Source organism: Pelodiscus sinensis, chromosome 3, assembly GCF_049634645.1.
Source record: "Pelodiscus sinensis isolate JC-2024 chromosome 3, ASM4963464v1, whole genome shotgun sequence".
Taxonomy (NCBI): Eukaryota; Metazoa; Chordata; order Testudines; family Trionychidae; genus Pelodiscus; species Pelodiscus sinensis.
In genome coordinates this window covers 118,098,809-118,114,592 of record NC_134713.1, presented here as the reverse complement: position 1 = coordinate 118,114,592, position 15,784 = coordinate 118,098,809, and the positions used below count along the sequence as shown (strand labels likewise).

The 15,784-nt window shown below is 41.7% G+C and overlaps 1 protein-coding gene across 6 annotated transcripts in view; it reads left to right on the top strand.

Moving 5' to 3' along the window:
• The window catches only part of LOC102456693 (uncharacterized), a 124,878-nt gene that overhangs the window by 89,431 nt on the left and 19,663 nt on the right, over positions 1-15,784 (top strand). For all 6 annotated transcript variants that reach the window (XM_075924615.1, XM_075924616.1, XM_075924614.1 and 3 more), the window contains one exon: positions 7,478-7,579. In XM_075924615.1, the coding sequence (XP_075780730.1) occupies positions 7,478-7,579 (102 nt within the window). The remainder of the gene's footprint in view (positions 1-7,477; positions 7,580-15,784) is intronic.

Sequence of the window (15,784 nt, the reverse complement as noted above, 5' to 3'; positions counted from 1 at the left end):
CCACAGGGAAGACTCAGATATTCTCTCTCACACTGTATTTTGGGGTGTGACTTACACGTATATTAGCATGCATCAGTTGGGTGCAACTTCTCACCCGCACTGGCCCATGTGGCCCATGCTAGAAAGCTCTAAAAGTTCCTTAATATGTATTAACACAGTCCCATTTCAAACAATACTATATTAATACACCCTAGGGGAATTTTAATGTGCCCATAATGTGACCTAGTGTCCACACAGGTCAGTTTATGCAAAATGCTGGTGCAGGCTAGAATTTACACCCTGCTGGTGCACATCTATCCCTGGTAATTATTCCTAGTTATTCCATGTGTGGATGGTTTTATTCCGAAATAAGAACGTCCGCCCATAGAGTTTAACAGGAGTAGATACTGAGAGGATAACTTCATGTGTAGACAAGACAATAGAGGTGATGTTACCCATCTCATGGATTCTATGCAAAGATGCCCCATATCGTTAATGCAAATTTTGGGAAAGTGAGAGTGCTTTTAGCATATTTCAGAGCCCTGGTCAGCACTACACTGGTTAGTTCAGCATAAGTTGCCTTGCATCAACCTAACTGAGAAAATGTCTTCACTTTAATTTGGTTCTTGCTCATATAAGTACCTTGCTATGCCAATTCACACAACCACTTCAACCACTTCTATTGGTAAAACTGTTGTCAGTCATGGATGTGAAAATAACTCTCCCTGACCAACATAAGTTTCACTGGCGAAAGCATGAGTGTGCACAGCTGTGTGTCAGCAGGAGAGGCTCTTCTGTCAACATAGCTTATGCTGCTCGTGGAGGGGTAGTTGAATTACATGGGCAGGAGAACTCTGTCCTGTCAGTACAGAGTAGCTACATAGGAGACCTTACGGTACAACCGTGATGCTATAAAGTCCATAATGTAGATCAGTGTTTCTTAAACTCTGTTCCGTGGTACACCGGTGTGCTGCAGAGAACAACAGAATTCAAAATGGCTGCCTTTAAAGGGGCAGACAACCTTTTTTTCCCCTCAATAACTTCCCCCAATCCTTCCTCCCCCTTTCCCCACCCCACCTTAACAAAAAATCCTTGGTGTTTCTCATTTTTAAAAAATTGTTTGGTGTTCCTTGGTCTTGAAGAATCACTGATGTAGACAAACCTAATACCTCCCCCCCCAAATGGCCTATAGTCACTGCTGAGGTTGACACAATGTCAGTGTAGACACTGAGTTGTTTATTGTAACTGTTACTGGCTTTCAGGAGCCATCCCTCAATGCTCCACAGTGACAGTACAATCAAAACAAGTGCTTCTAGTGAGAATGGGGACTGTCAACACAAGAAGCCAAGCCTGTGCACACACAAATGATTTAATAATTGCAGTAGTTTTATGCTGATGTAAGTAGATTGACATAATTTTGTAGTATAGGCGTAGCCAAGGATTGTAGATAGGTGGCAGGGGTAGGACATGGAGGGGAGACCCAGGGAATTTATTGTGGTGCCTCAGACAACCTAGTATTGAAAAGGAAAGTCAGAAGATTCATTCGTAGTTGTGAAATCATGGGATTATTTATGCACAAGCAGTATCTGATGAAGGCAGTTGCCACAGTTGTCAATGAGTTTCTAACTTACTTTAGTAACAGTCTGCAAGGTGTTCATAAGGCTGTGTAATTGGCACAGGCACTCAACCAGCAGAAAGGAGAAAGGGATTGGGAAGAATTGCAATGATTTGTGTTGACAAGCCTTTTATTGGTGTGAACTCTCACTGTTCCATCTGAAACTGGCTGCCTGGTGAGAACATTCCACCTCACCCATGTCAAAGAGCATTTCTCAGCTCTGCAGGAAACTCTGCGAGCGAATCTGAGAAGTGAATTTTGGGAATACAAAGACCATTGCTTTATAAAAAGTTTGTTACACCTATAATTCTGATCATGTGGAAAAGGCGTGTGTTTCATAAAAGGGGTCACTTTCATATTAGTGCATATACGAGTGAATAGACAATCTCACAGAAGTTGAAATTAAAACAGGTGCTACTTATATTGCAGTCACATATTTTACATGTACTTTTGTTCTGCAAGGGAAGATATCAGGTATAATTCATACCTCTTTTGTATAATTGTATGTGTGTGTCATGGCTGTTGCTTAGTCTCTCTGCCTCTTGTGGTGTTTGCACTCGTGCAAAGTGAGTGTAAGCTGATATTAAACGAGAAGAATGGACATAACTACAGAAAGTGCAGCCTAAAGCTATGTCCACACTGTGCCATTATAAGGACTACTGTGTGAACTGCAGAGCTCACCAAACAGTTGGACTCTTAAGTGCCTTGTGTGTGCACTACTGGCACAAACTACAAGTTCACATTAACTCAATCCTCTTTGAAACAGCACTACATTCACATCCCCAAAATCTGCACAGTGACTCAGTGCAGACAAGCCCTAACAGAGACTCAGGCCTTATATCTGTGGTGTCCTCTATTACATTGCAAAATGGATTCCCTTTTCTGATTTACTTTCAGTGTATTGACCCATATCATTTGATCAACATTTATTCAAATGAACAGAGATTTCTACTAGACTCTTTTGCCAAAAAGCATCATAACAGAGTGTCTTTATCAGACATTGATTGGTTATCTCAGCAATAGAACTGAAATTAAATGCAAAAGGGGCATGCAAAGGACTTTAATAAGAAATTGCTTTTTCTCCAAAGCACCCTTGGCTTTGTCTGGCATATGACCTAAGTCCCACACCATTCAGTTGTGAAGATATCACTAATGATGTGCTAGTTCTCAAGGACATATCAGAGTGCTACAGCTAACACCGATAACACTGCTCACTCCAGTGCTGGCACACTTTGGCTGCTGAGTGCAAAAATCTCTCCTGAAAGAGATCCTAAGCTGCGTTTACTCTCAGGACTGTGCAGCAGGTAACACAAAAATCCAACCTCCTCCATGCTGCCCTTTTCCAGAAGACTAAATCGTATGCTGCACTGTTCAGGCCAGTCTATGTTCTTGTTTATGATTGGCCGCCTCTTCTCTTAATATGTCTCTTATAAATTCAACTGTCTTCCAGTTTATGTTTTCAGCTTTCTTCCTTTTAAAAGTTTTCACACTTCTGTAGGTGGCTTCCCTGCAAGGTGGAGGACTCTCGCTACCCGCTTGCATAAATCAGCGGCATTCACCTGTTGTCTGGTTATTTTAATAGCTGGAAAATCTGTGGCAAGCAGTCAGTGATGCCCTGCATATTCTGCAGTCATTTACACCAGTATGAAGTGTACTTGCTTTGCACTCACTTTGCACTGTTGTGAATTACTGTACTGAAGAGCAACAAAGAGCTCGCTAGCCACTGTTCTGACTTGTTGCTTGCTGGTTTAGCCCTGCCAATGTAATAGTTACTTTGATGTGGCCCTTAAAATAGTTTGGTTAGAGAAACCTCTCCCTTAGTGGAACACATCTTGCTATTTGTTTTCCTATATTACTCTAAAAAAAGTATGACCCTTTAATAGTGATTTCAGAGAGCAAAAATGAGCCTGTTTTGACTTTCCTTTTCTGCTACTTGAGTGATCTGTCCGATTTCCTGTCACCATCTATTGTGAACAAATTAATGGAAAAAATGTGTTTGTAAAACAAAATGAGATATTTAGTTCCTGAGCCTTTTAAGCAAGGTGTTTGTGGCATCATAATCCCTGATAGCCAATATGGTACCTATTAAAAAGGCATAGATGCTCTTGGCCCAAATCATCTAGACTTTACTTATTGGTAGGAGCGTTTTCTCACTAGAATAAAGTTAAAGCAAAACAATTATATTTAATAAAGGTAAGGCTACAGAAAGTATCATTACTCTGATACTCTGAGATCGTTCCGTCCTTGAACTTTAATAGGCAAGATAACATTCATGTTTAATATAATGTAAATCTCACTTGACAACTAATACAAAACATCAATTTGACACAGAACTAGTGGGTGTACCTACTTCTGTAGTCAATGTAAATACATCCCCGCTCTTGTTTCAGCTCTGTTTGTAGGAGGTAGTGCGCTTCTGAGGACAAAAACCAGTTTATTGTTTGCAGAGTAAAATAGATGGCTAACATCTGGTACTAAGTCAGGGAGACTAATACACTGCACTTTCTCTCTTTGTTCAGCTGGCCTTGTGCTTAAACTGCCTGCTGTAATAAGGATGTTTGTAGTTGTTTTATTTACAGACAGAAGGCAAGACAGTAATCTTGTGACTTGAAGAATTCTGACAGAAAACCTACCACTGTTAATTTACTTTAGAAAATTCCTACACTTGCTTGTCATAGAAAACTCTTCGAAGTTCATTAAGTGCTCTGTCCCCAGGACCTCATTCTTTAGCTCTTTTTTTGGTCATAGCTTTGTGGTTTAAGATCAGTAAATCTAGTCTAATCTCCTGCATATCACAGGCTATTACATTTCACTTTGTTACCCCTGTTAGGCTTTAAGAATTTCTGGAAATCTCTACAGCACCAATAAAATTCATTTATTTTTGGGAGCTGAAGGTGGCAACCAACTGCACAACTGTGGGGTGGAACAGGTGCAGGAAAATGTAGCTGATAAAATCGGGGCGAAACACCTATTATTATTAAAAGTGTCATGGTATCATTAATGTTCACCCAGAACATACAGGATTGTAGTTCTTAAGTTCTCTGCACATCAGTTGTACGGTACTTAATGTATGCACTTTGGAAGTATGAAAGATTGAGTTGACCAGATTCGGTGTTAAGCATGTGAATCCAAGGAATCTTGGCATTTCATTCTGGCTCTTAGCTCCTGAGCCAAATCTCATCCATTATCATCATGTCTTGCTTCCCCACCTTTGTGACAAAAATTAATGTACTGATAAAGAATCCATGTAATTTCCTAAATAGTGACACAAACTGGGTAGGGTTTTTTTTGTTTTTTTGTTTTGTACATTTAAGGCACATACTAGCTCTGTCAAGCTAAAGCGTGTATAAAGAGCAGTATACCTGCAGTAGTACTGATAATGGCAGCAAAGGTGCCATTGAGTCATTCCAAGTAAATAATCACTGGGTATTTACTTGGCATGGCTCAGCCATTCCTTTGCTGCTACTACCCATGTGACTACAGCACCACTGTGTGTTCATAAGCAGGGGAAACACTCCTAGCTGATAGTGTCAGCATAGCCTAACAATGTTAGAATCATAGAATCCTAGGGTTGGAAGAGACCTCAGGTGGTCATCAAGTCTAGCCCCTTTCTAAAAGCAGGACCAACCCTTTCTAAATCATCGCCATCAGTGCTTTGTCAAGCTGAGACTTAAAAACCTCTAGGGATGGAGCTTCTACCACCTCCCTAGGTCACCCAGGGTATGTCTACACTACCCTCCTAATTCAAACTAGGAGGGTAACGTCGGCATACCGCACGTGCAAATGAAGCCCGGGATTTGAATTTCCCGGGCTTCATTTGCATGAAGCCGGGCGCCGCCATTTTTAAATCCAGGCTAGTTCGAACCCCGTGCCGCGCGGCTACACGCGGCACGGAGTACATTCCATGAGGAGTACAGCTAGTTCGGATTAGGAAGCCTAATCCGAACTAGCTACTCCGTGCCGCGTGTAGCCGCGCGGCACGGGGTTCGAACTAGCCGGGATTTAAAAATGGCGGCGCCCGGCTTATGCAAATGAAGCCCAGGAAATTCAAATCCCGGGCTTCATTTGCAAGTGCAGTATGCCTACATTACCCCGCTAGTTCGAACTAGCGGGGTAGTGTAGACATACCCCCATTCCAGTGCTTCATCACCCTCCTAGGGAAATAGTTTTTTCTAATATTCAACCTAGACCTTCCCCATTGTAATTTGAGACCATTGCTCCTTGTTCTGCCATCCGTCACTACTAAGAACAGCCTTTCTCCTTCCTCTTTGAAACCTTTCAGGAAGTTGAAGGCTGCTATAATATCCCCCCTCACTCTTCTCTTCTGCAGACTAAACAAACCCAAATCCCTCAACCTCTCCTCGAAGGTCATGTGCTCCAGCCCCCTAAACATTTTGGTTACCCTCCACTGGACCCTCTTCAATGCACCCACATCTTTTCTATAATGGGGGGCCCAGAACTGGATGCAGTACTCCAGATGTGGCCTCACCTATGCCGAATAAAGGGGAATAATAACTTCTCTAGATCTGCTGGCAATGCTCCTCCTAATCAGCGGCGGATTTGGGGCAGGGCGAGTGGGGCGGCTATCCCGGGCCCGGCGCTTGCGCCGTGGCACCACGGCGCATGCGCTGTTTCAAAGGGGAGGGCCCTGTGAAATTGTGCTGCCTGGGGCACCGAGGCACTCTCATCCGCCCCTGCTCTTAATGCACCCTAATATGCCATTAGCCTTCTTGGCTACTAGAGCACACTGTTGACTCATATCCAGCTTCTCATCCACTGTAATCCCCACGTCCTTTTCTGCTGAACTGCTACTTAGCCAGTTGGTCCCCAACCTGTATTAGTACTTGGGATTCTTCCGTCCCAAGTGCAGGACTCTGCATTTGTCCTTGTTGAACCTCATCAGATTTCATTTGGCCCAATCCTCCAATTTGTCTAAGTCACTCTGAATCCTATGACTCCTCCAACTTATCTACCTCTCCGCTTAGCTTAGTGTCATCTGCAAACTTGCTGAGGGTGCAATCCATCCCCTCATCCAGATCATTAATAAAGATAAACTTAAAAAACAATGAATGGTCTGGTAGCACTTTATAGACTAACAAAACATGTAGATGGTATCATGAGCTTTTGTGGGCACAGCCCACTTCTTCAGATGATTGGGATATAAAACTCTGATCATCTGAAGAAGTGGGCTGTGCCCAAAAAAGCTCATAATGCCACCTACATGTTTTGTTAGTCTATAAAGTACTACAAGACCATTTGTTGTTTTTTAAGTTTATCCTGTACATACTAACCTGGCTACCCCCTGAAGCCATTAATAAAGATGTTGAACAAAACCGGCCCTAAAACCAATCCTTGGGGCACTCCTCTTGAAACCGACTGCCAACCAGACATTGAACTGTTGATCTCTACCCTTTGGGTCCAGCGGTCTAGCTAGTTTTCTATCCACCCTACAGTCCATTTATCCAATCCATACTTCCTTAACTTGCTGGCAAGAATGTTGACTTAGGACAGATTGTGCTGTCCACTACAGCAGAGTAAATCCAGAACAAGTCTACTGAAATCAGTGCCCTTACTCAGTATTTATGCTGGTGTATCTGAAATCAGAATCTCTTCCCATAATGGTGAATCAAAATAAAAAATATCATGGTAGGGATTTTAAGTGCTTTCATTCAGTACGCTTGACTCTTTTGAGCCAGATATGGTTTTGCCTGAATAAGGAGCAAATCAGTACTGTTATTTATTTTTCTCCTTTCAGGCACCAATCAAAATGTCACAGAAATTATGAATACACAAATCCAAAATGAATTAGCCAGTTAGACATTTACTTTTCATGCTCCATTATGAAGACACGCTGTCCTTGACTTTGCTTTTGCTATCTTACAGAGCTCAGCTTCTCTACCAAGATCGGTGTTCTGCCAACCTCCAACTCCTCATCCAAGTAAATACACAAAGGACCAAAAAGAAACTGAGCAAATATTTCCTAAGGTAGGTGAGAAAACCCTGGCCCTTGTTGCATCCTGTCAGTTGAATTTCTCAGCTTGCTAGTTAGTTGACTAATCCAAGGCAGAGAGTTGGGGACAAGGCTAATTCCACCCCAGTAGCAGTCCATTAGCAGTAGTGGGATCATACAAGGGATACATTTTGGTCTTTTGTGCTCATAGGTCAGCGTGCTTCTTTGTTTTCTCTGGAGCTGTGACTTTTGCTATGAAAATGAATATAGACTGAACTGCAGTGTCTCTCTAGCCTCTCTCCCTACTGCCCCAGAACTGGCAATTGTTTTCCTTACGCTTTTTGTTCTTACTGGAAGTCCTATCTGGTAGGAAAGCCCAAAGTCTATTTATCACTTACCCCCTGGTGCAGAGGCTTTGTTCACACTCATGGGTGGGGGGTGAAGGCCCAGCCGAGAAATACAAGCCCCAACCCCGCCCCTTCCACCTGAGGTCCTGCCCCTGAAGCCAAGCCCTGTCTACCCCCAACCCTATCCTTTCTGACCACCCGGAGGGCCAGGGTTGCCGTACTGCAGCCCCAGCCCTCTCCAGTGACTGGGCACGTAAGCAGTTTTGGGAAGACTGTGCCTTCCCTTGCCTACGTTACCAGTTTCCCGTGTGCACACTACCATAGGGATGGATTTCACTCAAAAATGGTGCTGCTCCTTCTCCTCCAAACCCTCAAATGAAAATTTCCAGTTCTAATGACATCTGATTACAAGTATGGCATGCCACATGTCAGGCACTGTAGGAGAGGGACGCATATTAGTTTAAAAAAGACAGACACACCAATAATTCCTGCTGATGAAGAGAAGTAGAGTTTAGTTTATTTTTTCCAGTCTTGCATTATATATTGTCTTCCAGCAAACAGATGTTTGAATAAGACTGTGAATTTTTTTTTCATCCTCATCTCTCATGTCCCACCTTGACCTACTGCAACTCCCTTTTCTCTGGTCCCCCAGATAACAAACACTTTTCTGCAATTCATACAAAATACAGCTGTTAAAATCTCCCTTCTATGTTAATTTGATCAGGTCACTACCATCTTGGAATTTGTCCATTGGTTTCTGGACTGCTGTCGCATCAGATTTAAGCAATTTTTTTTGCCACTTTTTTCAAAGCGCTACTTAACTTTTCCACTCCTTAACTTGTTGGACTTTGGATTGCCTCACTCCTCCAGTGTTCTCACCCATTTGTTAGCTTCTCCTACAAATGCCTTTTTGCGTTTGTTCATGTGGCGTTGCACAGCATCCCTGAATTCATCCACAGAGCCCTTTCCACATTTTTTGAGAGATTTAAAATTCTACTGCTACTCTAGTGGTTACTATGAATCATTATGACTTGGGTTAAAATCCCATTCCTTGACCTTTGCCACCCTGCCTATCTCTCCTTAGATTGTGGTCTTTGAACAGTGACAGTCTCTTCTTCAATGTCTGGAAAATGACTAGCATTACCCTAAGAGGATCAGCATAATTCAGGCTGAAAGTGAGAGAACAGGGTGGAGAATCATGAGCATGGAGGAAAATCTAATTTTTCAGGGTGTTCTTGCTCTCTTTGGGTATGTCTACACTGCAAAAACAAAGCAAAAAAATAGAGAAGTGAGTCTGAGCACGTACCAACTAACTCATGCTCATGCTACTGGCTAAAAATGACTATGTAAATGCCCCTGCTTCAGGCCAAAACCTGGGCTGTGAGACCTTCCCTATTCTCCAGTTTTCAGACTCCAGGCTCTAACCCAAGCCCATCATTTACACTGCCATTTTTAGTGCCATAGATTGAGACTCATGAGCCTGAATCATTTGACATGGGCTCTGAGCCTTGCTGCTGCAAAGTATGGATTGGGGGCTTTTTTGTAGGGTAGATGTACCCTTTGATCTCTACTTTGTGGGCTCGCAATTTAATTTCCACCTCCTGCATTTTTCCTTTAATTCCTTCAACACATTTGTCCAGTTCTGCTAGTAAGCGCAACTAGGATTTCCAATTTGGTGTCCCTCGATTTTTACAGCAGCTGTCATATTGAATAGAGAGTTATATCCCTCTATAGAACTCTATAGGCTTGTTTAAGATTCTGTAGAACAGGTCTTATTTTCTGTTTGCCTCTCTTGCGACCTTTATTTCCTCATTTATATGTTCCTCCAGTCACATACTATTCAAGATCTTTAACATATCTGTCCTCAAAACACCCATTGGAAAGTGCCATTACCCCCTTTCTACAGTTAGGAAATTGAGGCACAGAAAGGCTAAGTACTTTGCCCAAAACCCCACAAGAAGTCTGTGGTGGAGCAGAGAACTGAACTCAGCTCTCCTGTGACCCATGCTAATGCCCTAACCATTGAACTATCATTCCTCTCCCTTTTCAGTTATTTTTTACTACATCCAGAGTTCACTAGTTGCTATCCAAACTCAGGAACTTTGTTCTTCTTTCCCAAAGAGTCTGCACAAAGCATAAAATGACAGTGATTTACCAGGGTTAGCCCATGGCAGGCTGGCACCACCATGTTTACCTGTGCCTCTACAGGTACAAGTGACTACAGCGCACATTGGCCACAGATCACCATTCCCAGCCAATAGGAGCTTCAGGAAGCAGTGCGGACTGGGACACCACTTCCTGCAGCTCCCCATTGGCTGGGAATGGCAATCTGCAGCCAGTGGGAGCTGCGATTGCCTGTACCTATGGAGACACAGGTAAACATAGTGGTGCCAGCCTGTGCTTTTTATGTGATAGTATGCCCTGGGCCAGCGTATCGGCACCCTATTTTCTCATCTTCTTTGAATTGAATGGGATTCCCCTCTGGCGTATTGGCACCCCTTCAACTTGGGCGTGTACAAGAAGTGTTTAGGGAAATGTTTTTGATATGACCAGAAGAAACTAGGCGTTATAACCAAGGCACAGTCTGTATGTAACAAAATATGCTGCCTCTTGCTGAGATTAAAAGTAGATTTTTGTTTCTCACACTTTGCTGTTAAAATGTAGCCACTCAAACAAAGAAGGGGGATCATTACAGACTGCTGCAGGATGGGTAAATAAAGCTCAGTCTGCTGGTCAAGAGGACTGGCAAAGGCAATTATTCATGTGAGCACATTTTACTCTTCTGATAGCTGAGAAACCAGCTTGGGCTATTTCTCAGCAAAAACACAGAGCCAGCATTTTATGCACAGTGTCCTCTCTTCTCCCTTTTCTTCTACCCCATGCTGCAGCACCCAACATAAATTCCATCCCTGACCTATGCAATCTTTGCTTGTTTGTTTAGACACAAGCCCATCTCTCTAGACTTCTGGGAGGAATAAGATTTACTATAGAGCCAGGCAGGACTGAATGACAGTCCACACATAATAGGCAGAACTGGAGGTACGTGTCCTGCTATGATCAAAGATGAATAGCTCAGTTTTCTTTCTCCTTCACATTTCTGTTGCCAGAAATCAAACATGGCCAGTTTGAAATGCCTGGATATTACAAACCTCATGCCATTTGGGAATCATACCTGGTGTTAACGCCTGCTGTTAGCAATTGGTGTAGCTGAACAGGTGCTGTACATGGTTTTAACGTACATATAGACAGGACCAGACTGTATTCAGCACCATTTTAGAAAACATGGTAGATCCTCAGGGGCTGATGGTTGATCCACAAGTGTCTACACCAGCCTTTTTTATGAAATCCTTTTTTATGAAATCCCCTCCCGTTTCAGTTACTCATGCTGCTCCATTAGTACAAGCAGTGGTAGGAATGCTGGCATAGGCAGGGCACTGGTGCTTTTAGCTCAATTATTCTTTTATGAGGTGTTTATGCAGCACCTCATATGACAGGGCCGATCCTATTTCTAGCCCCAGGTCTAGGACTGTTGTAAAACAAATAGCATAACTCAGAATTGCCATTAGCAAGGCAGCGTAGGCATTGTGCTTCCTGACCCTCAGCCCGGCACAAAAAATGTATGCATGCACTTGATTCACTTTGAGCAGTGCCAGTGGACTTCGCACGATCAGGGCCCTATTTGTTAATGGTAGGAGACACAACTAAACTCTGTTACCCCGACTTTAAATATGACCGATAGATTAATAAAAGCATTTGGATGGGCAGCAAAGTTAAGTCATGTGCTCTATGGTAATTACTTTGGTATGATGTAGATCACAGGTAATAGCAGCTTTTCAGGCAACCTTATTTTGAGGGGTATACTTACGGTCATACAAATAAAAAATAAAAAGGGTGCTAGGTTGTAGCAGCAGATTTGGAAGAATAGAAAAAGATTAAGCTACACATCACTGCTGAGTCCAAGAGCCTTTCCCCCGGATTTTCAATGAGCCACTTCATTTATCTCGTATATACATTTACATTGATCTCTTTCCATTTTTTAAAAAAAGTGTTTTTTGGTCACATCCACGTATTAAAAACTCTACAAATGTTTGGGCAAAAGCTTTCTGTTTGTTTAACTTCCCATCACCTCAGAGAACAAATAAGGCTTGCAGTGTGACATGAAGGTCAGCAGAATCTTGAATTGCAGGAACATTAGCTGCGGTCTTTTTTTAATTGTAGAGTCCGGGCACAAGCACTTGGTTTTATTTTATTTCTAATTTAAAGGGATCGGCTACAATCCTTTGATAAGGAAGAAAAATATCCCTTTGCTGTTGCTCAAATAGAAGGTAAAATCTTGGTCCCAGTGAGGTCAGTGGAAAGCTTCTATTGACTGTAATGGTATCACACTTTAATATCTAATTCTATGGAAGAATGCATGTTCAAATCTATTATCCATTCTGCCTTTGTAACAATAAGACATATCTCTATTGGTGGCTTGTTAGTGTTCCTACATCTGACTAAAGACCATGTGGTGATGGCAGAAGTGTGCAGCTCTGTCAGCCCGGGACTGTCTTTTTGTTCTGTGTGATTGTGCGAGAAGCCCTTCGGTGGAACAGTCTTGCAAACTACTAATAATGCTGTATGTATTTTAAAATTTCCCATCATCTCATTTAGATCCTGACTCAGGAAAGCCTCCCTATTCAGGACTTCACTTGAGCCTGGCATTTACTTTGGAAAGTGCTTAAAACTCATTCACCTCAGTGACTAAATTTAAGCAGATACTTGTTAATGGTAGGAGATACAACTAAACTCTGTCATGAATAAGGATAGACTTCAAGTGCTTTTCGAGTTACAGCCTAACAAGGAAGAACTCCTCTTCCTCATTCTTTTAATTCAATTTTTCTGGGCGACAGCAGGTCAGTATTGACTCAGTTCATTTCCAGAAGAATTGTATTGGATATCTGATGATGTGGTTGTTTGGGAAAACCCCAGCATTAGAAAGAGCTCTCCCTTACCAGTGACATGCATGCTACATATTGGAACTTGAAAATAATTTAGTTTTAGATTTATAAAGCACATCTATCATATAGCCCTGACTGAAATCGGAACCAGGTGCAGTGCCAAGCAAGCTGTTCTCACTTAATACAATGTTGGAAACTTTATAAATTTAAAAAGAAAAGTTACTTTTTAGACCTACTGTATAAGGAGACAGATTCCTGCCTGGATAACCTTACAATGCAAGCAGACAGTTTAGACAACAAGCAGGAGAGAAGTGGTGCTCTCTGGGTCTGTTTATCCCAATAGCCCCATTAAACTTCCAGTGAGCCCTCATGCTGTCTCAAGTTACTTACTAAATTATTTTTATTATGAGCTGCTAAGGCACCTAAACAACTGACAGAAAGGCTTCAAAAAGGCTGAGTGTTCAAAGTTCCCATTTATGTTGGCACCTAAATGTGGCCTGAGAGAGAGAATTTTCAAAAACGTTCCAGTAACTCGAGCTTATAACACACTGGCATTGAGTGGCACTAAGGCTCAGAAGTCACTTGGATACGTCTACTCTGCAGCATGGGGGGTCACTGCTGCACAGGCAGAAATGCCCAGCAGAGCTAAAAGTAGTACAGGTGATGCAGAAGCATGGGATTTCACACTGGCTGGTGACAAACATGCTGCAGTCTCTGGGTACATAGGTGTGCTGGGAGCCTGTGCAGAAGTCCCTGCCATTTCCTCTATGCTTCTATTTTTAGCTGTGCTAGCTCCAGCGTGTTTACCTATGCTGTAGTCACACCTCCCGGAGGGGTATGAAAATACCTGTAGGCTCTCCTGAAATTTTTGCCCTCAAGTGACTAATTTTAGGCATCAGTTTCTGAAAATCTTGACTTAAATTCATTTAAATTTTTTCAGAGTAAATCTGCAGCTCTATTAAATGCTTGTTCAGGAAAGCACTTAAGCATATGCTTAAAGTTAAGTTAATTTCTGAATCAGAGCCTTAGTTATTAGCTATATTTTAATCAAAGCATGAAATGAACATTTCTAAAGCTGGCATTCTCTGCCTACATTAACAACTTGTAAGTGTGTGATAGGACTCCAACTAAGACTTGTGACACAAACTAGTGCCAGTTGCTTTTAACTGTCTGCCTTCTTCTCTTAAACTACCAGTCTCAATTATGTGGCCTTATCATTGAATAAGATCATTGAATCTTCTAATGGGAGGTTAAATGGAAAGTAAAAGTTTTCGTAGTGGTGTGATGGAATTCCTGTTTCTAATTAAAGCCTCAAAGCATTTTTTAAAAGCTGTATAAAAGGTGAATCATTTCTGTAAACAGCCCCTAAAACAAAAAACCCAACACCTCTGCTGTGGGAGAAGTAATAGGGCCCAGAACACCTTTGCAAACAAAGAGTCACTTTTCTGCAAGCTGCTCTCTTTCTTCAGCAACTCAGCATGGGGTGCCAGAAAAATCATTAACAGGCTCATCCTGCACTTCTCCCTTTTCCACACCTGCATATCACGATCCCTGCTGTAACTTTATGGACCGTGAGGAGGCAGGTTTGACGCCATGAAACACAGGCTGAGCTAACAGCTGCACGATGGGCAGAAAGCCAGACAGTAAAATGTAAAGAGGAGGAAGGAGAGGGATCACCTTTGAAGTTTACAAAAAAGCATGACTTTGACCACTTCCTTCTTAAATTAGCTGTCTCAGGTACACTGAGATATCAGCCACCAGCTTGGGGGAGGAGGGGAATTGCTTGGAACTAGTCCATGCACTGTAGTTAAAATCTGAAGTCTGATGAATACATTATTTTCTTTTTAAAACCTTTTTAATTTTTTTAAAGTTTGAGTATTAAAGGAAACAATGTCTACCATTTGGGAATCTCTGAGCTAAAATTAGTGTGTGCCTGTCAAGTGTGAAAAGCTGCATTAATGCAGTGTTAAAGCTGAAATTTGAATCACATGCAAGTCAGGAAATTCATAGTTACGGTTCCCACAGCAACAATAACTCATCCCCCTTGTGCATATGGTGTTAACTTAGAGCAAATTCTGATCTTAGTCACACAAGTGAATTTCCCGAGTAGCTCCAGTGTCTATTCTAGATTTGCACTAGCATACTCAAACGCATACTTTGGTGAGACCATGGAAAAATTACAAGTTATTGTGGCAACTGCAAGTTTGAATTTATTGAGATCTGAGCCTTTGGAGTGTGTGGTTTTATTATGTCTTGTTTTTAGTTTGTTGTGATAAGAGATGGATAAAAAGAAAAGTTAAAAACTTGTGTTTGATGGATTGTAGATTTAGAGACTAGTGTCTATTTTTTTATTACAACAGTGTAAATTGGAATGAAGACATTAATGTCAGTGGTCGGCCTTAAAATCTGATCTTTTGTTAGGTTTGTGGCTTTTTTTTTTCCAAATGTGAGTTCTAAGTTTGAGGAGACTCTCAATCATATTGCAGGTGTTTATTTAAAATAAAACAAAAAAAGCAGTCATGTAGCACTTCAAAGACTAACAAGATAGTTTATTAGGTGATGAGTTTTCGTGAGGCAGACCCACTTCTTCAGATTTTTTGTTTTACCAAGATCAGACTAACACGGCTACCTCTCTGTGACTTTATTTGAAATGTATTGGAGTCTATCAAACATTGATTTAAAATGATCCATATATGCGTTTATTTGAATGTGTACTTGTTGAAATAATTATCTATTTATTTGCAGAGTGGAAACTCAAAAGAGCTGCTTATTCATCTTGTATATACAACTAGGGTGCCACATCCTGGAACATCTTAAAAAGATTATGCACAATACAGCGTCAGGAAATTTTGTTTTGATAAATCTGGTGAAGATATTAGTCTTCATGGTGTATACCAAACTGGAGTTTAAAGTTTTTAAAAAAGAGAAACTGTTTTAAATTATGAGAGCTGCT